The sequence below is a fragment of the Odocoileus virginianus genome, chromosome 17, assembly GCF_023699985.2.
Source record: "Odocoileus virginianus isolate 20LAN1187 ecotype Illinois chromosome 17, Ovbor_1.2, whole genome shotgun sequence".
NCBI lineage: Eukaryota > Metazoa > Chordata > Mammalia > Artiodactyla > Cervidae > Odocoileus > Odocoileus virginianus.
This window is the reverse complement of record NC_069690.1, coordinates 41,800,390-41,826,360: the sequence shown is the minus strand read 5'-3', so window position 1 is coordinate 41,826,360 and position 25,971 is coordinate 41,800,390. Positions and strand designations below refer to the sequence as shown.

The 25,971-nt window shown below is 36.3% G+C and overlaps 1 protein-coding gene across 8 annotated transcripts in view; it reads left to right on the top strand.

The window, feature by feature from the left end:
* TANC2 (tetratricopeptide repeat, ankyrin repeat and coiled-coil containing 2) overlaps positions 1 to 25,971 on the top strand; it is a 361,529-nt gene that overhangs the window by 227,803 nt on the left and 107,755 nt on the right. For all 8 annotated transcript variants that reach the window (XM_070479550.1, XM_070479549.1, XM_070479548.1 and 5 more), the window contains 2 exons: positions 4,205 to 4,468; positions 16,332 to 16,457. In XM_070479550.1, coding sequence (XP_070335651.1) covers positions 4,205 to 4,468; positions 16,332 to 16,457 — 390 coding nt within the window. The remainder of the gene's footprint in view (positions 1 to 4,204; positions 4,469 to 16,331; positions 16,458 to 25,971) is intronic.

Genomic DNA, 25,971 nt, shown 5'->3' with positions numbered 1-25,971 from the left:
CCCAGGTAGAGCTCTCCAGGTTCCTTTTTAATCAAATAGGATGGATGTGCTCTGTCCCCAGAGTGTAAATCACCAAGATTTGTTTAAGGAATCTTGGTTTCAGAAGAGCTCCCCAAAAGTTGACAGTGAAGCTTTTTATCCATCTCTGGTCTCATGGCTAAGACAGGCTGTCTAATTACTCCAGGTGTAAGCTGTCAATAAACAACTAGACCTGGGTGCTACCTGGGAAATTTCAAACTTTAAACAGCAAATTATAAGTTGTTAGTTATCCCAGTTGACCTTATCTTGGCTAAGAGTCAGTTGAAGGCTTCCAGTCATCCCTAGAGATAAGTATAGGGCTGGCCCAGTCTAGCTGTAAATTAACTCTGTCTTACATAATAGTATAATAGTCTTTCTTAGACTTAGAAAACTGGGGTTCAAAAATAATTGGTCCCAGATCACACAGATGTTAAGAGGCAAAGCTGAGATTCAAGTTCAGGTCTGTATAACTTCAAAACCCATGGTCTTAATTATTACAAAACACTGCATAGTTCTAAATCATTCTCTCTCAGAACAGATGACCTAAAACCATTATCCAGTATTAAAAATTTAGTCTTTATCAACAAAAGCTGAGTAGTGAATCAAGATAAAAATGACTACTATCAGATTTCAAAAAAAAAAAAATGATTACTATTGCTATTACTGGAAACATGATTTCTGGGCCCCTTAGGACTGACACAGATGCCAGAATAAGGAATGTTAAACTTTTTTGAAAAATTATTGCTGTCAGTTTTTAAATATTATTGGCTACAAGCAAATGTGCCTATATCCATGTATCAATCTGTTTACAAAGGGTATATTTTATGGTATGTAAATTATACCTCAATAAAACTTTTTAAATGTATGGAGTTAATTTTATTCACAATGAGCCTGTTTATAAGCCTGTGGTTCCCACTTCCTCACGCTGTCTTCCTGTCCTATATGGCCACGTCAGCACTTCTTTATACTGAGATAGCAATTTTTTTTCTATATCAAGGAGAGAAAATGCAGAAAGTCTCAGAAACATCCCTTTAGTTAGTTACAACTCAATATTTTCCCACCATTCTTTGTTCTACCTGGAAATGACTAGCTCTAAAGAATTAAAGTAGGGACAAAATAGGTCTATTGGAAAACAGATACATATATTTTTCAGTGAGAGGCCATGTCTTCCTCTTCAGCTCCATTCATAGAAACTTTGCCTATATGGGTTATTAATTCATATAGGCCAACATCTGATATATAGATTGTGTGGGCTTTAGATTTTTGAAATTTTTAGTTACCATGTGAATCAAAATTTCATTGCATTCTCTGATGCTTCATTCACTTTGGTAACTTTAAATTATATGATATGGTCTCACTATAGAGGAATAGTTGAGTAAAATAGAAGCATCCATTAAATGATATATGGATATTAGCATGTTTTTATTAAAAACAGCATTTCATTTTGTGATTCTTCATTTTTTTTTCTTTGTATGGACTCTTCCGCCACAGAATTGTCCTTTTTTCTGGGATTAATGATTTAGGACCTATCTTGTTCCCCACTGCATTCTGACACAAACTAGTTGCTCCATAAAATTTTATTGACTAGATAAGTGAATGAAATTAACTCAAAGTCACCATGCTCTGGGAAAAGCATCAATGAAGCAGAAATGTACAAAATTCCTCAATGGGAATGTTTACCCAGAGACTCTTAACTTCTGGCACTTTTTGTGAGTTGTCTGTTTTCACTCTGGTCCCCAGTGGTTCTGGACCATTGAGCGTTCAATAAAACTAAGTTATTCATCCTCTCAACAGATATATGTTGATCATAGTTTAAACTGTATGCCAGAGCCTAGATACATTTCTCTTTAGTTAAAAAGTACAGAGGATACTTCGGGTTCAAAAAACAAATGAAGTATGAAGCATCAGGTTTGGTTTCTGCAGATAGTACAACTGGAATGCAAAACGACATCAGTGCTCTTCTTACTTGGGAAACTGGATGTCTTCCTTGTCTTTACTTTAAATACCATGACCATAGATGCCCTTTCTTATTGTAAGCTTCATCATTTAAATGATAAAATAGGGTCCATAGGCCACTGAATATTTCTGTCTTTGTACCATGAATTCAGAGTTTCTTAGATCTTTTCACCACCAATGAGGACTTTCATAATTTTTATTGATAGACCTCATGTTTTTGAAAAACTTTTTGACATCGCACAGTGCATCATCAAATAGTTTATATCTCATTTTTATTTATCAAGCCATATATATGTATGATATGTTCATGTATCATGTTGTTGTTGTTTTTGAATTACTCAGTCTTGTCCAACTCTTTGTGACTCTATGGACTATATAGCCCTCCAGGCTCCACTGTCCATGGAATTCTCCAGACAAGAATACTGGAGTGGGTACCCATTCTCTTCTCCAGGGGATCTTCCTGACACAGGAATCAAACCCTTGTCTCCTGCATCTCCTGTTGGCGGGCAGATTCTTAACCATTGAGCCACCTGAGAAGTGGTATCATATTATGTGTATATATACATATGTGTGTGTATGTATGTATGTGTGTGTGTATATATATATATATATATATATATATGCCAAAATTTCTGTTCAACATGTAGATAACTAGTGTTATCACCCCTGATGTAACTGCAGCTAAGTTTATAGAATCTTGACATTTTAGTTAGCTGGTCACCAGTAAACATATTATTTCTTATAAATTATTTGAAATATTGAAAATAGTGAAACCAATTACTACCTTCTCAGACCTTTAAAAAGTGTAGTGTTTCAGTGTTTGGAACCTACCGAATGTGCTCATGGTTTATCTGGGAAAAAGGGCTCTATTTCTGGAATATATACCAGGGTAAGACCACACAGATACAAGTGAACCTTAGCCAGCTCTTGATTTGGGCCCTAAGGATAAAAACTTCTGCTGGGACATTCCACCAAAAAAAAAAAAAAAAAAAAAAAAACCAGACGTGAAAGACAAAGGGTTAAATAACAGACACTTTCCTTGTGGATGAGTCTTTTGGGAAACAGAAGTTTGCGTGCACCATCTTTCAGTATACTGACCCTGGCAGCTGTGTGAACTCCAAGCTTCTAGCTCAGAATACAAAGTCAGATGAATCACAACATCTTTATCCCAAACGAAATTATACTTCAGTCAGATTTTTCTGAAAGAAAATGTTGAAATATATTTTAAATGAGACAGTTTCCATAAATTAGGATAAGAAACATGCATCTGTTTAAAAAGAATACTCACAGACACATAAACACAATATAAATATACACTATATACTATCACTGAACATATTCAGAGACTATAAAATATGCTGTAGAATCCATAAAATCTCATTGGAGAAGGTGTAACATTGTTTTTGGTGGCAGAAAGGTTGTGATCCATTGGGCTATTTATGATTGAAAGTCTGAATATATTAAATGAATTTTTAATTAGAATGGAGGAGAGGGTAGTTGTTCAAGAAGACTGTGTAGTGTTTCCTTATTTAAACAGATTCTTTCTCCTGTATTAGGTTCTACTTAAGGACTGTTTATATATTCTAATTCTATGTTACATGTAAATGGCCAGGAAATAATTTAAGTGAGGAAAAATACAAGATAAAAAGAGTATAAAGACCTTTTTGATATCTCTGACACTGTCCAGCGATCCACAAAGTATGTAAATTCCCTTTTGATGGAATCCTGAAATTTTTACCATTGATAGGCCCTAGTTGTAAGTACTATAGCACTGATGTATGAATTTCTTTAATTCATTCAAATAAGAGTTGTTAAAGTAAATATATTGGAATCTATGTAAAAGAAAGTTATATTTTGGTTTCAATTATTTAATTTCATGATGGAAAGACTTCCCTGGTGATTCAGTGGCTAAGACTTTGAGCTCCCAATGCAGGGGACCCTGGCTTGATCCCTGGTCAGGGAAACTAGATCCCACATGCCTCAACTAAGAGTTTGAATGCCACTACTAGAGATACCACAGGCAGCAACTAATGATCCTGCATGCCGAAACTTAAGACCCAGTTCAGCCAAATAAATTTTTTTAATTAAAAATAAATAAATTTCATGTTGGAGATGAAATGATCATCGCAACTTCTTAAAAATAGTGTTACTAATATTTTTATAATCTAGTCATGCATTTGGGTAATTATAAACAGATTAATCTCTCGGTTTTCATTTTACTCTTTTTCAGCTACCTTGACAAGCTATTCTGAAAACATGGAACGCACAAAATATGTTGGGGAAAGCAGTAAAGAATTAGGATCTGGAGGAAACCTAAAGCCTTGGCAGTCTCAAAAATCCAGCATGGATTCCTGTTTGTATCGAGTAGATGAAAACATGACGGCATCCACCTACAGTCTGAATAAGATACCAGAGAGGAATTTGGAAACCGTTCTATCACAGTCAGTACAGTCTATTCCTCTTTATCTTATGCCACGACCAAACTCAGTAGCAGGTAAGTTTATTTTTTTAAATCACCATTTTACTGGCATATGTACTGAAATGAAGATTAATTCTGCTCTTACAATATTTAAATTTTCTGTTTATTTTCTTCAACTAAGCTATTATTTTGTGTTTGGGTAATATACTTGTGTATATCTTTTTGAATCTGGGGAAAGGTTCGTGTTCCTTAAGTGACATTTTAGTTCTGCTTCCAAAATACAGTTATAAAATAAAAACATGCATAAAATCAAAAAGGGGGTTCCCAGGTGGTGCTATGGTAAAGAACCCGCTTGCCAATGCAGGAGACATAAGAGATGCAGATTTGATCCCTGGGTCTGGAAGATCCCCTGGAGAAGGGCATGGCAACCCACTCCAGTGTTCTTGTCTGGAGAATCCCATGGACAGAGGAGCCCAGAGGGCTTCTCCCCATAGGGTTGCAGAGTTGGATATAACTGAAGTGATTTAGCACCCAAAATCTAAAAGAGAACCTATAAAGTATATTGTCAGACTCTTCAGTCTTTTCTCACATCAGAAGTCTCTTGAAGGATTTCAGTTTGAGATTTTAGGTTTTAAAAACTTTGGTGTTAAAAATATTATGTGGGAATTCCCTGGGGTCCAGTGGTTAGAATTTCACACTTTCACTGCCAAAGCCCAAGTGTGATCCCTGGTTGGGGAACTAAGATTCCACAAGCTGTGCAGTGCAGCCAAAAAATAAAAAACATTATTAAATTGAAGCATATTTCAGTAGAATTTAGATTACCAGAAATCATCACCTATAGTTTGAGAGTGTGGCAGGCAGGCAGCAAGAATTAACTTCCCCGTTCAAATAGCTAGGTATTTTCGTAGTACTCTGGCTATATTATCATAGTAGAATCGCCAGGTACCTACATTGCCTGAGAATAATTCAAGACACCGCTAGCAATCTCAGTCATAAGGGGGTGATACAGAAAATAAGTGGCTGGAATATGAAGCCATTATTCTTTAGCAGCTGTTCGGAACTACATCAAGGGATCATTTTAATCCAGCTAAGTTGCTGTCTAATAATTGAGACCAAGACTTCTGCAGAACAGTCGGGCACTCTGACATTATCAAAATGAACCATCATATCCGGACCTGGTCCAGGCTACAAAGTCAAAGTTATATTTGTCTCTCTTAGTTACCTGATGAGTGCCTAGATAGGTTTATCTCACTGACACAAGATAATAAAATCCTTATTGTAGGCAAGAGCTCCTATTTTCCAGATGAAATTATTTATGTTATGCAGATGATAGTGTGATACTTCTTGACTTCCCCATCTCCCTTCTGAACCTTTTCTAAGCCAATACTCTTAGTTCCATCCTCTGGGAGACCATCAGCATCTGTCATCAGATGTGATTATGAGGAGAATGGTTCATCCAGAACATCAGTGACTGTGGAAGGTGTTAATACTCATTTCTCATTTCTCAAAGAGTATTCACTTCTATATAATGACAAAATTTTCTCTCCTAGGTTCTTTTGAATATGATGATTCCCAGCCATGATGTCATTTTAGAATCCTAGAATACTATAACTTACGAGAAATTGCTAGGTAAATCCAGTGTATCCGAAAGAGAAGCATTTAGATCCTTACTTACATAAAAATGGAAACTATAGTTACCAGCCTTCATGGTGCATCCCAATTTACTTCTTAAATAAGCTGCAGTGACTCCTAAGAGAATTCTGGCTCTGTTGAGAAGGGCACTGAGCATTTCATAGGAAACAGAAGTATAAGCTTCTTTTGTTCTCTTTTGAGTTTACTGAAGAGACTATAAATTATTTCCCTTCTTGAGCATACATGTCTGTTTAGATTCATTATTTTACCCAAGGCAAATACTAACATTGGTTGTTGTTTAGTCGCTAAGTCGTGTCTGACTCTTTTGCGACCTGGTAGACTGTAGCCTACCAGGCTCCTCTGTCCATGGGATTTCCAGGAAAGCAATACTGGAGTCAGTTGCTATTTCCTTTTCCAGGGGATCTTCCTGACCCAGGGATCAAACCCATGTCTGCTGCAAAGGCAGGCAGATTCTATACCACTGAGCCACCAGGGAAACCCAATACTAACTTCAGGTTTTACAAAAAGTTGCACACATGTCCATCAACAGACTGGATGAATGGTGTACAACAAAGAAGAATGTACTACCACTGCAGACAACATCATGGAGAGTGCATACTGTATGAAGTACATATATTTATATAAAGTTCAGAAAAACAGCCAAAGCCATGGCACTTCTGTGGTGAAAAACTAAAGTAGTGATTACCTGTGGTGGGAATATCAATTAAAGAAGCCTTCTCTATATTGATCTGAATGGTGGTTGCCTTGGTGTATACACAATAAAAATTTATTGAGCTAAACATGTAAGATTTATGTACTTTATAAACTATACTGCAACCTAAATATATATAAAGTATATGTTTAGATTCTTGTCTTTCTAAAAGGGTTTTCCCTTGTCTTTGGTTTAGAAATAGCAGTCCTAGGTGACATAACTAGATCCTTGAAAAAATACCTATTTTTTAGTGCTGATTAAAAATATTCAGATAATTTCAACAAGTGGATGATTTACTTAAAGCTATCAGAAGTTTGTTTCTTTTTATTGCAAATAGTATTCCATTGTATACTTATAGCTCATTTTATCTGTCCATCCCCAGTTGATGGACATTGAGGTGTTTTTTGTTGTTGTGGGTTTTGGTTTTTTTTTTTTTTTTCATTTTTTAGCTATTCTGAATACTGCTGCTATGAACATTCTTATGCAAGTCTTTGAGTAGATACATGTTTTCATTTCTCTTGAATAGATATCTAGGATTGGAATTGCTCGATCATAGGGTAAATTTATGTTTAACTTTTAAAGAAACTGCCAAAGTGTTTTCCAAAGTGTCTGCACCACCCACAGTGTCTGAGGGTTCCTGTTTCTGTACCTCCTCTCTGCCATTTGTTACTGTCTTACCTCTTATTATGATCATTCTAGCAGACGTGAAATGCTGTCTTGTTGTGGGTTTAATTTACATTTTCCTAGTGACTAATGATGGTGAGCTTATTTTGTGTGCTTTTTAGCTATTCATATGTCTTCTTTGATGAAATACCTATTTTTTAATGGGTCATCTGCCTCCCTATTATTGAGTTGTAAGAATTTGTTGTATATTCTGTATACAAATCTTTATCAGAGATATGTTTGCAAAATATTTTCACCCAGTCTGTTGCTTATCATTTTGTTTTCTTATTGGTATATTTTGAAACATAAAACTTTTGAAATTTTTATTCCTTTTTTGAAGTATAGTTGATTTACAGTGTTTCTGGTGTACAGTAAAAGTATTTCAGTTATACATATATATTTGTATGCATTCTTTTTCAGATTCTTTTCCATCATAGATTATTACAAGATACTTAATATAGTCCCCTGTGCTATACAGTGGGTCCTTATTGGTTATCTATTTTTTATATAATAGCGTGTATCTGTTTATCCCAAGTTTCAAATGTTTCCCTCCCCCTTTTTCTCTGTGGTAACCATAAGTTTGTTTTGATATCTGTAAGCCTATTTCTGTTTTGCAAATAAGTTCATTTGTATCACTTTTTAGATTCCACATGTAAGTGGTAGCATGTGGTGTTTGTCTTTCTCTGACTTCACTATTATGATCATCTCTAGGTCCTCTCATTGCTGCTGCAGTGGCTTTATTCCATTCTCTTTTATGGCTGAGTGATAGTCCATTGTGTGTGTATACCACATCTTTTTTACCCTTTTATCTGAAACACAAAAATTTTGATGACATCAGTTTATCTGATTTTTTTCTGTGGACCATGCTTTTGGTGCCATTTTTTTTATCATTTTAATAGAAAGGAAACTGTTTATATCAGGTATCATAACAGTGACTTTTCTTTGTTATTGAGGTTTATTTTAATTTGAATATTGAAAATTATTTACTTACATACTTAAATGCTCTCTCCTATCTTCGTTTCCTTCTCCCCTCCCCAATGTTAAAACATAAATAAAAGGGATAATATTAGTCTAAATTGTTATTCCTATAAACCTTAATTATTATGTTTTCATCTATCACAATGGTCATCTCGTAACACTGGCTTTTCTGGCTAGCAGAGATTTTCCGGTTCTTAAGCAGTACTAATCATGCTTCTTCAATAGCTCTGTCCTGGGATTAGGATTAGAATACGGTTTATACTGTCAGAGTAACATTTACTGTGTTGAACAAGATACTTCATTAGAGAGTTATTTCTTGTCAGTGTTGAATGTAATACAAACTGACCACTAGTAACCTACAAGGCAAATCACAGGTCAGAAGTAGTTTGTGTTGGGTTGTTTTCTCTATCTGGAAACCATGATTTCACATCCTCACACAGAGGGAGGAGGATAAACCAGACTTCTCAGTTATTTTCAAAACTTAATAGGTTATACATTTAAAGTGTTTCCAGAATGTAGAAAGACAAATTTGCTTCTACCTGCTAACCATGTGATATGTGTAAATATTTGATAAATCACAGTTTCCAGTAGTTTATGTGATTAGATCTCTAAATCGGTTTTTGAAGTATATTTTCTTAGCTCAGGAGGGTCCTCTCTTCTCATTTTAGCTCTAGATATACATGTTTTGGACTTTCCCAGTGGCCCAGTGGGTAAAGAATCTCCCTGCAATGCAGGACACGCAGGTTCGATCCCTGGGTCGGGAGATCCCCTGGAGGAGGAAATGGCAACCCACTCCAGTCCTCTTGCCTGAAAAGTCCCATGGACGGAGGAGCCTGGCAGGCTGCAGTCCATAACGAAGCGCACAAAGCAGACACATGTTTCCCTCCACTTTCTAACATGTACACAGAGGCGGCTCCCCAAAGTGGTGGAAGATCAGATGCTCAAGTCTCCTTGGTGAACAGGAATAATTGAGGATTTCAAATACGAGATGACCTTGAAATAGGGGGAAATGTTAGTATATTATACTTACTAAATTGTTCTAAGCATATGAATGGGATGGGGGTGATGAATGCCAATAATAAAAGACTTTTTTTAAACCCAACTTTTAAATTTCCATTGTTTTTTTAAACTTTATCTCAGTATGACTGATGTAATTATTTATTTTAGAGATTAATTAATAATGAATAATGATATGAAAATACCATTTGCATCACTTAAAAAAAACCTGGTGGGGACTTCCTTGGTGGCCCAGGGGTTAAGAATTCACCTTCCAATGAAGGGGACATAGGTTCAATCCTTGGTCGGGAAACTAAGATCCCACATGCGGCAGGCAAGTACTGAGCCTGAGCGCTCTTGAGTCGGGAGCCCGTGAGCCACAACTAGAGAGAAGCCTGCTCGCTGCAACAAAAGACCCCTTGTGCTGCAAATAAGAGCCACTGAAGCCAAATAAATAACTAGGTAAATAAAAAAAACCTGGGGGATTAATTGTTTGATTGGTCCTTGCTGTGTTATAGACTTCTCGCTTCAGGAAGCGAAACATCCTCTTTAGCCTGAGCTTTATGCCATCTCTGTAGGACCACATCTGTCAGGACCAGGAAATTGTCAAGGAATTATTTGAGGCTAATGCAGGATTGAACTCTAAAGAATAAAACTGTTATTCGTAAGATTCTTGAATTTGAAAAGACTTGGAAAGGATTTGTGGCTTTTATAACACTTTTATTTGCAGGGAATAGAGTCAGCATGTATAAAATGCTTGTGGTGGGACTTTCCTGGAGTCAGACGATTACAACTCCGCACTTCAATGCAGGGGACACAGGTTTAATCCCTGGGAGGGAAACTAAGATCCCACATTTTTTTAAGTAAAAAATATTTTAAAAACAAAAACCATAGCCACTCACAGTTTTAAAAAGAAAAAGATGGATAAACCACTTTAAGAATGTCCTTGATGACACAATAAAAAAAAATTTTAATGTTTATGGTGATTTAAAAAAAAATAATTTTGGAGATTTTCAACTCACTACAACATAAATTGAAGAAATATAGGTAATAAAATTTTTTGAGCAATCATGTCCTTTTTATTAATTACTAAAATAGGTCTGATTAAATAAATATATTGGTCAATTAGACTTAGCTATAGAAACATAAAGATTCTTAAACAAGTGAAGTTTAAAGTTAATGTACCAATTGAAAGTTTCATATGCCACATATGAAAATAGTACTATTGATAGTACTATTTAGTGAAAACAAAAACTTTTAACTTGAATAATGAAGTGATAAAAGGTGAGTTTTGACAGTCTAGCATTAAGGCTTGGATTTTTCCTGGAGCAACTCTGTTTTCTGAATATAAATTTAGATATTTATGCAACTTTAAATTAAAATTCTAAAATAGGAAAAAATAAAAACTGTCTTTTAGCGTTTTCAAAATATAAATTGCTATTAACATTTATTTTTAAGCCTGTTGTGTCGGAAGGAGGTAAAGAACTCTCGTGGATTTGTGGTTGCATGGCAGAAATTATCAGAGTAGGCTGTCTGTGGTCATCCTTGATGTCTTAAAATGAGATTGGCAATGAATTGGAGGGATATGGGAAGCAGGAAATGTTCACTTACAACAGCTGTCCTCAGTGCTTTGTGTGAAAATAAAAGAGTATCATGGAAACATCCAACAACAGAAGTCAGTTAAAATATAAACTCTCACCATCAACATCTTAATGTTTGGAGCTGCACATTTTCCTAAGGAAAGGATCTTAAAAATCAGGTAAATGCAAAATGGGAATCTGGGGAATTTAAATGAATCCAGTCAGAAACTGGTGGCTCAGATGATAGAGAATCCGTCTGTAACACAGGAGATTAGGGTTCAATCCCTGGGTCGGGAAGACCCCCTTGAGAAAAGAATGGTTACCCACTCCAGTATTCATACCTGGAGAATTCCATGGAGAGAGGAGTCTGGCAGGCTGCAGTTCATGGGGTCGCAGAGTCGGAAACAACTGAGTGACTAACACTTTCGTTTTCAATCAGAAACTGTAATAAAGATTTTTACAAAAAGAAAGAAATCAGAAATGGGCTTTTCCAGAGTCAGAATGTTGGCTTTATGAGTCAATGGTGTTGGGACAGCAGAGTGGCGTCTTGCCCAGGCTGTAGCAGACATAAAGTATCGTTCCAGGCTCCCTGCTAAGGTCAGCCAGAACGGCAGTTACGCTACTAAAGTCCGTTTGTATAAGTGGCAACTGATATAAGAAGAAACGATTTAAACTGATTCCAAACCCTATAATAGAGAGTTGCCTCTAGAATGTCTTGTACCAAATGTTGTCTGCTGGATTTTTTTTCCTGCCCACTGTGTATTAAATTCAAGAAGTATGTCACTTAATTGTTCTGTCGGTGAGTCAGCTGTTCCAATCTGATGAAATCCCAGGAAAATATATACTCCCTTTTCCACTTCCCTCTTCCTTCTCTGAAAACAAGGCCTTCCTTTTAGTGACATAGTTTTATGGGCTTACTTTTTAAAAATATTTTCTTTGCACATAAAATTTTTTATTGTTGATTTGTTTTTCTTCTTTTGTCAATTCACTTCAGCTAATTATCTTTTTTTTTAAGCATCGACATATATACACTACCATGTGTAATATAGATAGCTAATGGGAAGCTGCTGAATAACACAGGGAGTTTAGCTCCATGCCCTCTGACAACCTGGAGGGATGGGGTGGTGGGAGGAGGGGGTTTGAGGGAGGCTCAAGAGGGAGGGAACGTGTATACTTACAGCTGATTCACACTGTTATGCAGCAGAAACCAACACAACATTGTAAAGCAATTATCCCTTCAGTTAAAACCAAAAAAAAACTATCTTATATTTGTATCTGTATTTGTTCATTACATATTATAGTACTAATTTAATTTGACAAAATTATCTCAAAAGAAATCGCCAGGACAATTTCACAGTAAAAGTGGCACTATGAAGTGGGACTATGTATGTCCCCAATAGATCTATCACCAGTGTTCATTTAGAATGATGATGTGCAAGATACTGTTGCTGCCAACCTCTTTCATCCTTAGCTTTCAGATAACCCAGAGAGACAAAGCCAAATTTGTTATTCATTGATTGTTTAAATATAGCCAAAACACAAATGTGTCTGTTAAACACAATCATTTAGTCATTAGACTAGCACTTATATATGCCAGGCACTCTTCAAAGTGCTTGAGAATTATCAATAAACAAAACAAAGACTCTCACCTTCATGGAACTTGCATTCTCACCAGGGAAAGTAAAATAAACATAAACAAATAATTTATATAGTACAATAGAAAATGATACATGTTCTAGAAAACAGTAAAAGGTCAGCAGTATCTGAAGGAAGATAGTATGAACGTCATTGGAGCCAAGCATGTTAGCATGGTGATGTCTGCTCAACATTAAGCAGAACGGTGAGGGAGGTGAGGACAGAGCCAGACAGATCTCTAACTCTGAGTAGGACTAGCCTGGAATTTAGTTCTGTATGGAACATTATTGCAGGGCTCTGAATTTAGAAATGGAGTTATCAAAGATGAATCAGACATTGCCTTTTTATCCTCAGGAACTCACTATAATCTAGTAAGAGAAGACAGACATGTAAACAATAAGCTGAATAACACAAGTTCTAATTAGCCATATATGTATGTGATTGCTGAAAGGGACAAGCAGTTCATTCTGACTAAGGCAGCTGTCAAGGAAGCAGAAAAAGGGTAGCCTGAGCAAGTTCTGATGATAAGTGAGATATTTGACAATGTATGACAGAGACTTTTTCTCAGAAAGTGGCTTGCAAATGGAAAAGATTCATGTGACTGTGCTGAAGAATACAGGTCTGTACAGTTGGTGAAACAAAGGCTACCAGCACACAGTCTCCTGGCTGATCTTCCCAATATTTGTCTCACATGCCTCTAAATACTGTATTTGAAGGACAAGAATTTTGAAGATGATTTAGCAGAAAGAAACAAAATAAGACTAAGGAGAATAATTTAGTAAGGAAAAAAGTAAAGAAATTATTTTGAGTTATTTGATCAAATAGTGATGGATTCAGAGGCCAGCAAAAAAAAAAAGATATTAATTGCTAAAATAAGAAAAGCATTGAATGTTTTAATAGACTTCAGTCAGTTCAGTTCAGTCTCTCAGTTGTGTCCAACTCTTTGCAACCCCATGGACTGCAGCACGCCAGGCCTCTCTGTCCATCACCAACTCCCAGAGTTTATTCAAACTCATGTCCATTGAGTCGGTGATGCCATCCAACCATCTCATCCTCTGTCATTCTCTTCACCTCCTGCCTTCAATCTTTCCCAGCATCATAGTCTTTTCAGATGAGTCAGCTGTTCGGATGAGGTGGCCAAAGTATTGGAGTTTCAGCTTCAACATCAGTCCTTCCAGTGAATATTCAGGACTGATTTCCTTAATAGATTTGGGTAACCATAACTTAGTTGCAGTCCATATTAAAACAAGTTTCCCATTGGTTTCAGATCTCAGCCCTGAATCAGGACTTGAGAGTTATTGTGCTTAATATTGAATATCTCTGCTTTTCCTTAGTTCAGTTTGCCTGTAAGTATTTGGACTTGTAAAGAATGAACTGTTATTCAGTTCAGTGATTACAGTATTTTTTCTTTTTCTTCTAATGTCTTCTGTCTGAATTGAAAAATGTGCTCATTTTTTGTTTTGTGAGAAAAAAACAATAGAACAACTGATATTTATTTTCTAGGAATTACTGAGGTAAAGCTTGGTTTAATAAAACTTGTTAAGTTCACACTAAACATTTATATTTTACAAAAGCTGCCAATAACTCATCACTGAATTTAAGAAATTGAACATATAAAACGAAAGCTATGCCAAGAGATTTTTTTTAATACAAAGTAATTAAAATGGATTATGTAACTGTTACTTAGTTTGAATCAGTACTCCATGTATAGATCTCCTGTAGTTTAAAAGATTCATAGATGGATATAATGTATAAAAAGAAGAGATTTTATGTTTTTAACAAAACTTTTTGCTATACTTCGTGTTCTGTGTTTCTATTATTCTGCCTACTATCAATGAAATATACATTCTCTTTTTATTAAAACATGTCAAATCATTTTAGTGTGTTAGTACCCCAGTTGGGGTGGTGTCATTGTCCATGGTATTTTTAAATAAGAGATCAGATAGTTATCTATTCTGGATAGTTTGGTTTTCAGAATGCATAAATCAAGATTGTTTTTTATTCTTCTGATATCCTCTTCCTCCCTCTGGTATGTTATGTAGCATTTGTCTTCCCTTTTGATTCAAGTTCCTTGGGCTGACTTTCAGAGACTTTTATTTCTTTTTAAAAACTATATGTGTAATTTAGATAAATTCCTTTTGTCTGAGTTTCTAGTAGATCCAGGTAAATAAAACAGTTACAGTAATTGAAGAGTAAAGGGGATAAATGTCTCTTGCACTTATTTTTGCATTCTTTTCTCTCTTCCTCTCCCTCTCTTTGATTTTCTCCATCTTTTCTTTTTTTCAGTTCATGGAACACTTTGTAGCTTTCTCTGTGCCACTTTTCATAACCCACTTTATTGTTGTTTGTGTCCTAACCTTGCTTGGGGATGTGGACAATGCTTCATTGGAACTCAGCGGTCAAGAGGGATCTCAGTGTGCTTCCTCTCACCCACTCTATATAAAACAGTCACAGAGGTAGACTGGCAACAAAGTCAGTGAGAACAAAACCTGGCACGTAGAAGGCTCTCAGTAAATCATTGTCGTGGAATTACTGAACTAACCCCCAGCACACCCTACATAGTTGGCAACAGATTGAATTAACAGTTTTTTTAAAACATATGTTTTTTACAATTTTATTTATTTAGGCTGTGCTGGGTCTTTGTTGCTACATGGGCTGTGGTGAGCAGGGGCTTCTCTTGTTGCTCAACATGAATTCTGGGGCACAAAGGCTTCAGTTGCAGCTCCCAGGCTCTAGAGCACAGGCTCAATAGTTGTGGTGCACGGACTTAGTTGCTCCATGGCGTGTGGGATCTTCCCAGACCAGGGAGTGAACCCACGTCCCCTGCATTGGCAGGCAAATTCTTAACCACTGGACCACCAGGGAAGTCCTAAACAACCATTTTCTGACAGAAGTTTTTTTTGTTGTTGTTAAAAACTTTTTTGTCTCCAGCACTTCCTGATTCTTTTTTTTTACTTCCTGATTCTTGATTTCTTCACTTTTCTCTTCATTGTGAGTGGACCCAGCAGCTCTCAGTGTATAGCAGTGGCAATACATTCCCACTCTCTTCTACCATTTTCTCTCTTTTGTGGCTAGGTTAGAGGTTAAAAGATTTACAGATGCAGTGGGACGCCATTATCACTTTATTATCTTCAGAGAGCAACAAATGTTTTTTGGAATTCAGGGACATTGGCAGTTCCCTAAATGCTAGCATTTCCATAACATCCTATTGGGGGGGGGAAAAAAACCTGAATGAACTTTTTTGGCCAGCCCAGTATGTGCAGTTCTCTGTTCATTGTGCCAGGTGTCCACCTTTCCGTTATATACATACACATACACACATAAAAATTATTTTCAGTGTTTTCGTATTTCATTCTTTACCATGAAGGGAAAATGTCAAAGATAGAGTTTCATGATCCTTTTACAACTTAATATAATTTGGAACAGATTTCTCCACTGATGGTGTTTACACAAATGGGTTTGTGACCCAAAAGAAGCAAACACTAATCATCTGTGCTGTCAGGTAATGTGTTTGCCAGCCTGTTGCAAGTATTCTTCATAAACTAAGGCATTTGATAGTGAAAAAGGAACTTCGGACAACTCTTGACATGTTTCTCCGGCCCGTGTTTCAGACATTGTTGGGGACTTTGAGTTGAGCAAATTCTCGGTAAAGTGTCTATTCTCATTCCAAAGTTTGGAGATACAGACTAACTGAAAGTTTTCTAAACTTCTGTCTTCTGACTAAGCTCTTATGTCTTATCAGCCACAAGCTCTGCCCACTTGGAGGACCTCGCTTACCTGGATGAACAGAGACATACACCTTTGAGAACTTCTCTTCGAATGCCAAGACAGAGCATGGCCGGTGCTCGCACGCAACAGGATTTAAGAGGTTAGAACCACAGAGGGCATTGCATGGGGGTACCCAGGGGAAAATGGAAATGCGCAGTAGGCAAAAAGTTCCTTTAGTTCCAACTTTCACACTTATGTAAGCCTCCCTTAAGATGTGGGCGTGTCACCAGTTCACTTCTGCTGTATCTAGAGAGAAAGAGGAACACATACGTTGTACTCATCCTAGAAAGGCAGTGGGATTACCAACAGTTGGAAACATTGATTCCTTGAAATTCTGAAAGAAAACAAGTGGAAAGGGCTGGTGTTGATGGGGGAAAGTCTTTTAAGGTCTTGGATTTTAGAAGTAATTATTGATCAATTTCAGCCCTCACCCTATTTCAGGTGAACTTGATGCTGATAATTATGTGTTTGATTAAAGAATGCATCTCATTTACAGTCTAGTGGCCATTTCTAGTTAAATAAAATGCTTTTATTTTCTTAGAGTTTTAGTGCCTCTAGTCCTGTTCTGGCAGCATGTAAACAATTTATCCTTTCCCGCTCAGATACCTGTTTCTTTATGCTCTTTGTGCTTCTGCAGTCAGGCACCTGATCCTTTTGAAGACTTTCATTTTGTTAAAACCACAGTCTAGTTGAGAAGCCTGTTATTGGCATCTCTGCTTGTGCCTCTTGTTTACACAAATGAACCAGTCTGTGATAGTCTTAACAAATGGTCTCGCTTTTTCTCGTTTCTAGTAATCCGTAGCTCTACTACATCAGGTGCAGCTTATTTTATCTTCAGACTGTCTTCATCTTTGCTCTGTTCTCCTCACCCCTGTCCCATACCCTGCTGTAATCTGTGTAGCACCATATGCATAGTTCACACAAGAAGGGACTCAAAAAACACATGCCTATTGTCCATTCTGGAAGTCGTCATACTGATGGTTTTTCATTGATGGCTGGGCAACTATAAGCGTGAAGTAATTGGTTGTGTTGCTACAGTTACCATACCTGTCATCAACATGGTTTTAGTTCCCAATCCTGTCCATCTTGCTTTTCATCATTTCTTCAGTTAGCCACATACTAGTTGCTTATCCCAGAAAGTGGAATTATGTCAAGTACTATTTTAATGCTGGTAGATTATGTCCAAAGCCTGAATAAATTTAGTCAAAGAGCAAATAAATTATTTGTGCCAAGGCCGAAATGCATGGCTGTAATAAAGAAGATTGGCTACAACTGTTAATCTTATCTAGACCTTCAGATTTGAATGAAAATCTGCCACATTGGCATAACCTGGCATCACATTCTGAAAAACATACTGATATTGTTGATAATATTTTCTGCTTTGCTAGTTATTAAATAATGGATTTGACACTACATCAAAAACAAAATTAATGATGTGTATTTTTTGTATAATACAGCTGTGTATTTTTTGATAGTGTACTTTAAAAATTTTTTAATTGGAGGATAATTGTTTTACAGCATTGTGTTAGTTTCTGCTGTGAAACAGAGTGCGTCAGCTGTACATATACATACATACCCTCCCTCCCGAGCCTCCCTACTGCCTTCCCCGCCCCCCCATCCCACTCCTCTAGGTCATCAAGAGCACTGAGCTGAGTTCTCTGTGCTATAGAGCAGCTTCCCACTAGCTATCTGTTTTACAGATGGTTCAGCTGTGTGTTTTTGAGACCTCTTCATGTTGGACTGGAGAAGGCAATGGCACCCCACTCCAGTACTCTTTCCTGGAAAATCCCATGGACAGAGGAACCTGCAGTCCACGGAGTCGCTAAGAGTCGGACATGACTGAGCGACTTCACTTTCACTTTTCACTTTCATGCATTGGAGAAGGAAATGGCAACCCACTCCAGTGTTCTTGCCTGGAGGATCCCAGGGACAGGGGAGCCTGGTGGGCTGCCGTCTCTGGGGTTGCACAGAGTCAGACATGACTGAAGTGACTTAGCAGCAGCGTGTTGGGCTCCACTGATACTTGATGGCACATGTCTGCTTTTAGTATCCAAAGATTTAGTAAGATCTTTGACAAATACACTCTGGTGAGTTTGATGTTTACACATAGATATCAGCTGTGTAAAGAATACAATAAAAATCTTTTCCATTTCACTGAGCTTCAGCCTAAAGTGAATCCAAAGATTTTTTCCAAAGCATACCTAAGTCTTTAGGAAGCTCTCCACCTGAATAATGCATTCCTCACAAAACTAATATCCTGTCCCTTGCAGATAGAGTTTCAACTTATTGTTTACATTCATACTTAAAGATGGAGTTTGTCCATTGTAGGGAAAGAGCAAATCAGCCAAGATGGCGTGGTCAGTCTCCCTTGCCCCACACCCTCTTGCTTTCGCCCCACATTTTGTAAATGATGATTACGTAACAGCTAAGATCACTTATAGCACCGCACATGCACATCACAAGGTACTCACTTGACCACAGGCTACTTATGTTCTGTAAGCAAATATAAGCTCCACCTGAAAAAGTCTTTGCGACTACATTCTGGTGGTGAGGCTGCATTAAGGCTGTGTCCGCTGGGTCAACCACAAGAGGAGAGAATACAGCACTGTCTGCCGCTCCAGCTGCCGTGCCACTCAGGAGAGAATAAACGTGTCTGCAGTTCCTAGGACTCCTTGAGTTTTCTTTCAGCTTCCCTGCTCCCACCTTGCCTACCCTGGGCTCAGTGAACAGTGTACACAGTGAGATACAGCGAGACAGTTGGTGTAGTTGACAGGATCAGCGAGACATCCATTGATGAAGATGCTATGGTATTATGATGTTAGTGTTTCAGTTCCTTAAAGTTGTCTTTTCTTTCGCATTTTAGCAGTCAAAGGTTGGAACATGCCATCCAGATGAGTGCATTAATCCATGAGATGAGTGTTTACTAAGGAGTATTTTGTCTTCTAAAATTAGTTTATGTTAATTTAGAACTTTGAGGCCCTAGACAATAGCCTTCCCTCAAAAACATGTTATCTTGATTACTGTTTACAAATGAACTTCGTAGCTTAGACATTAAGAAAGGAAAGCAAACAGAGACAGACTTCCTTGTGTTTCTGTAGACCTGTTTGGCAAGCCTTTATAATTTGTGATTGTTACATCTAAAGCATTACATTTTATTATAGAAACAGAATCATATTGTTTTCCTGGCATAATTTTAAAAAAAATATGTCACATCACATTTTCTAATTTTATTTAAAGGAACATACAAATTGCAGTTGTATTTCAGTTTTATATCTTCCCCTAACTCTGGTTATGATTGAAGTAAAGCAGCTTTACCCCCCAAAAGTAATAAAGTTATTGAAAATCTTCTTTAGTGTACGTTAAGATATATCTTTCTACATTAGAGATACATCTTTCTATATTTTAAAGTGTAACTCAAACAAGTCCTGTTAGATAGTTTTTAAATCACAGTTCTGGTTTTTAATGAACCTGAATCTTCACAGAAGATAGTTAATGGTCATGTACAATGTAGTATATCCAGTAGGTATTAAATTTATGGACAGATTTCAAGTATAGAGATTATCTGAAATAAAATCCTTTGAATATATGAAGAGGTGGCAAGCATTGGACAGTTCATACAGGCAGTCCCATACTAGTTTGTTTAGAGCAGTGATTCACAAACTTTTTGGTCCCAGGAACTCTTTACACCCTTCAATTATTGAGGACTCTACAAAGTTTGTGTCATGTGAGTTATATCAATTGATATTTACCACATTAGAGATTAAAACTGAGAAATTGTTAAAATACCTGCTATCTTTTTTTTTTTTAATAGTAGACCCATTGTGTGTTAACATCATGTAAGCTCTGAAAAATTCCACCCTACCCTTGTGAGAGAATGAGAGTAGGAAAAGGCAAATAACCTCTTAGTATTATGAAAATAGTTTTGCCTTTGTGGACCCCTAAAAGCGTCTTGAGAAGCCCCAGGGGTTCCAAGATCACACTTTAAGAAAAACGAATTTAGAGGATACCATTGTAATTCACAGTTAGTTTTATGCCTTTAAGGATCACACAGCCTGTTTGCAGAAATATGGAAAAGTGTAGTTTGAGAGTTGGTTAGAAGTTATTCATGGACATAGTTTAATAGTAGAGGCATAGTTCATTTAGCAGTTACCTTAATAATAACTGCAGTTGTTTGAACATAATAATAGTCTTTTGACTGCTTGAAGCAAAAGTTGCTGGGATAATCCACGAGCTATAGTTTGGATCTTCAAGTTGGGCATTAGTATTAACATTTGCTTCATTAGTGAAAAAAAAAAAAAGAAGCTTTTTTTTCCTTCACCTCTCATGACAGCTGTTTTGAACAACTGTTCTAGCAAAATTTATGTTTCCAGAGACCCAGCCCAACAATGAGAAGGAGGTCACATGAGTGCACTGGTCAGAGTCTTAGTTCAGCAAGTTAGTAGCTTCCTAGCTGGCAACCATCCTAGAGCTTGAACTCTAATGACAAAAGAGTTACAGTAGATTGTGTCCCAGTGCAGAGTATGCAGCTGACTAACCTACTGCAAGTGCCTTTTGGGGCCCAAAGCCTGAATGTCCTAAACAGATACTAATTTGAAACCTTCAAGTGTTTAACTCAAGTCTTAAAAATTGTTTTGAGGGTTCACTTTTAATTTAATCACACTGTGTAAATGTGGAGTTTCGTGCTAGACCTGAAACTTCTCACTCTTTCTGACCATCCTAATGGAATCTCTTTTTACCCAGAGAAAGACAGAAACTAAGTTTGCTATCCAGTAAAAGGAAAGAAGAGGGTGTTGGTTTTTATGCATAAATGTTGTAAATCTTATGACGGAATATATAAATAGAACCAGGGGCATCAAAATACGCAGAGCATACCATAGCATAATGACTTTGAATGGTGGGTAGCTACTTGGGGTAAATTAATAACAGATTATAAATGATAAGATGCTGGAACCTGCCTGATGTGAAATCATAATCACGCTGTTCTGCTTAAAGAGATTATATGTTCCTTATTAAAATTTCATTTCTCGATACGTGTTGGTTTCCTTAGGACTTTTACTAAATCCCATTACATAAATGGCCATTCACAAGCATTGGATTTAGGTAATAGCAGCTTTAATAAATACTAGGTTGGGGGGCATATATGCAAGTGATAGTCTTGACTCACTGGCAGAACGATGTGAAATTGACCCTGCCACAGTTAACTTGGCTTTGTCAAAGCAAATAATTGAATTTTTATCAAATACAATCAGGGCTTCTTGCCATTTGTGAGTCCCTTCCTTTTCCAAAACAATGAATCCTTTCTAAAGATGACTAAGATGTATGTCTTGAGGCTAATCAGCTTGCATTAAACCACTGAGTCACACATCCCTGAGGTTCCTTAGTCATCTTCATCATTGCCTGGCTTGCTCTCACATTTACAAGGGGATATTTCCATCAGTCTTTTCTGTCTCATTGTTCATTGTTTTATTTTTACAAGATTAAATTTCTTTCTTTTTAGGTAAGTTGAAAATCCAGCAATAAAGTTGCATGCACATAACTGCCTATATATAAATATTCGAGTAGGTTGTAAGTTTTGGTGTATAAATTGATGCTCTCACCCCTAGCCAGCTCTTTTGCATAGTACCCTAAAATTTGAAAATGCAGTGCTCAAACTGGATGTCTTTGAATGTCTGCTAGAAACAGATTTGTACTTTTTGGAGTAGTCAAACTGTAATTTTTTAAAATGGATCACTACTTGTTAAAGTAGCTACAGACAGGCCCACAGATCTGGTTTTTATGTAAACCAGCTTTAGTTGGTAAGTTTTATCTTAAAATTTGAAAGCCTGAACAGTGGCTAATATACACCAAAGTTCCCCAAGAAAGACCTGAAAAGAGAGAATTAACCTTTGAGAGAGAAGAGTCTATAAACCATTTAGTCTTTTATCAGGCATAGATCAGCCTCTTGCATTAAGTAACACACTACTGAAGAAAGGCTGTGGGGTAACATGAAAGGAATTCTAATTGTGATAATCATTTCTGCAGAAATAAATCACTGAAAATGTTTTTAAACGCCTTAAGTGCAATAAAGAAAAATAACCATTAAGCCGTTTTTATGTTTTGATCTAAATTAGATTTAAAGAATAGCTTCCCAGTTAATCTTTCTATTTATTTTCTCCAAAGGTGACTAAATCTTATTAAAGTTACCATAATGCCAGGAAATTTATTTAGGTAACACTTTGTAAAACAGTTTTGATTCAGTAAAATGATCTTAAGCCTTCCAACCTTGCAGTATGTAATCAAATATTTTTTATGGAATAATTTCCCCAGATACTAATAAAATATAGCACTGGAGAATTTCCTTTGTAGGGTCATAGCTATTTCATCACTGAGTGTTCAGTCTAAAAATGTTTAATCTTAAATTTAAAGTAATTAGCCAATTCTGATTTCCCAGTAAAAATCTCACCTTCAAGACCAACAATCTAATAACAAAAAGCAATGTTGATATAGTTATATACTTTTTATCAGATGTTTCACATTTTAAAATCTTTACTGTTTTTATATTTTTCCTACATTTTGAGGTATTAAATGTGAGGAAACATGTGAAAAGTGGCAACATTAGGGAGAGTTGGATTTTCCCTGTTTCTTTTACTGTTTTTCAAAGATCATTGTTTCCTTCCTGAAAATTCCACTCAGTAATGACTCCAAAGTTTTTCTCAACAAATGTTCTAAGACCAATGTCTGAAAGCTGAAATTTAATATTCAAGTTATTTAAAGACTCAAAGTATTATTTCCCAGAGTAAAATAAGCCTTTTACCTTTTTTATCCTCACATTAATAGAATACAATAGACTTCCCAAAACACTTGAGACAAATGCTGAGAATAGGAAACTTTTAAACAGATAACAAATGATAGCTTACATTTATTGGGGTTCTTATTCTTTACAGACACAGTGCTAAGAGTTTTAAACATGTTGTTTAATCCTCATAACTCTGATGCAAGTGGTAGTAGTAAAGAAACTGGGACTTTGGGAGGTTTCTAACTTGCTTAGAGTTACAATGTCTAGTCATTGGCAGTGTGAGGATTCATTTCATATCTGGTAGACTCTGGAGCCTGTGCTCTTAACCACCGTGCTATCTTATGCCAGAGACAATACAATATAAAAATCTTTACTATAATAATAGCAATACAGTAGCTTATTGTACATAGTGCAGTACACTGGGGTGTTAGGGATGGGAAACAGCTGTGTATAGATGCTTAATTGCCGGATGGTGGTGGCCAGGGCCTGCAGGGAATGGGAAATGGGGAGCTGCTTTTCAGTGGGGATGTGAAGTTTGAGGCATGCAAGATAAAAAGTTTCTAGGGATCTGCTGTACAATATCGTGCTTATTGTTAATCTTCTCGTATGATTACTGGCCATCAAATATCTTTTTTAGTGAAGTGTCTATTCAGATATCTAGTCTACTTTTGTATTGGGTGGTTTCTTTTCTTATTAGTTTTGAGAGTTTGTTATGTAATTTGGATGCTAGTCCTTTATCAGAGGTGCACTTCCCTCGTGGCTCAGTGAGTAAAGAATCTGCCTGCAGTGCAGGAGACCTGGGTTCAGTCCCTGGGTCAAGAAGATCCCTTGGAGAAGGAAATGCCTGGAGAAGGCAACCCACTCCGTATTCTTGCCTGGAGAATCCCATGGACAGAGGAGCCTGGCAGGCTACAGACCATGGGGTCACAAGAGTCGGACACGACTTAGCAACTAAACCGACCACCACCACTTTGCAAATATGTTTTCCCAGTTTATGGCTTGTTTTTCCATTCTCTTAACAGTATCTTTTGAAACTGAAGTTTTTGAAGTTGAGCTTATGAATTTTTGTCTTTGATGGATTGTTCTGGTGTGTATCTAAGATTTCTTTGGCAAACCAGAAGTCACAAATACTTTCTCCTATATTTTCTTCTAGACATTTTACAGTTTTAAGTTTTATGCTTAGGTGATTGATTGATTTTGAGTTAATTTTATATGTGGTGCATTGCATGTATCAGAGTTTTTGGTTTTTCTTTTTGGCATATAGATTTCTATTTGTTCTAACGTCCTTTGTTGCAGAGACTGTTCTACTGAATTCCTTTTGCACCTTTGTGCTGTCAAAAATCAGTATCCATATATGTATGGATCTGTTTCTAGACTACTTCTGTTCTATTCATCTTTGTCTATTTTGATGTTAATACCACATCTTCTTGATTACTATAACTTTATAATAAAGCTTAAAATTGGGATTGTTAACCCTTCACTGTTACTATTTATTTTCAGGGCTTTTCTAGGTTCTTTGTATTTCCATATGAAACTTGTAAATTTCTACCCAGAAAGCCTGCAGGAATTTTGACAGGGATTGCATTGGATCTGTAGATCAGTTTGGGGAAAACTGACTTTTTACCAAGGTTGAATGTTCCAGTCCATGAACATAATATGTCTCTCTATTCATTTAGATCTTCCTTAACTTCTCTCAGAAATGTTTTGTCATTGTACAGATGTTGAAAATATTTTGTTATATTTATCTTTCAGTATTTTGTATTATGCTATTAAAAATAGTATTGCTTTTGTTCTGATTTCTAATTGTCCATTGCTAACGAACAATTATATAAAAGTACTATTAATTTTTTATTTTTGTATATTGTTCCTGTATCCTGTAACCTTGCTAAACTCACTTGTTATTTTTCGTGGGTTTTTTATAAGACTCTGTAGGCTTTTCTACATAGATAATAATATTGTTTGCAAATAAAGATAGTTTTATTTCTTCCTTTTTCTTTTTCTTGCCTTATTACTCTGACTAGAACTAGTACAATGTTGAATAGAAGCAAAGAGAGCAGAAATCCTTGCCTTATTCTGATCTTTGGGAGACAACATTCAGTTTTTCACTCTAGGTTTTCAGTAGATGCACTTTATTGGATTGAAGTTGTTCCCCTACTTTTGTTAGTTTGCTAAGAGTTGTTTGATTATTTTTTTTAATCAAGAATTTTGTGTTGGATTTTGTCAAATGGTTTTTCTCTATATATGTGGAAATAATCATATAAGATATCTTTTTACTTTGTTAATGTAATAAAGTACATTGATTTTTCAAACATTAAGCCAGCTTTGAATTCCAAGTGTAAAATCCACATGATCATGATGTATTTTTTTAAATATTGGCCTCAATTTACTACAATTTTGTATATGTTTTTTACATCTGTGTTCATGAGATATATTGGTTTGTCGTTTTCTTGCAATATCTTTGTTTGGCTTTAATATCATAGTAATGAGAAAGTATTCTCTCCTTTTTAGGTTTATAAAGAGTTTGTGTAAAAGAGATATTATTTCTTCCTTAAATTATTGGTAGAATTTGTTCATGAAGCCATTAGGGTCTGGAGTTTTCATTATGGGGAGATTTTAGCTGTCAATTCAGTTGGTTTATTAGGTATACATTATTCAGGCTATGTGTTTCTTTTTTAGTGGGTTTCATTAGTTTGTGTCTTTCAAGAAATGTGTCTCTTTTATATAACCTGTTGAAATTTATTGGTGTAAAGTTGTTCATAGTATCCCCTTACCCTTTTAATCTTTAGTCATGTTGCCCATCATTTTTTATTCTATTCTTACTGGTATTGTATGTCTTCTC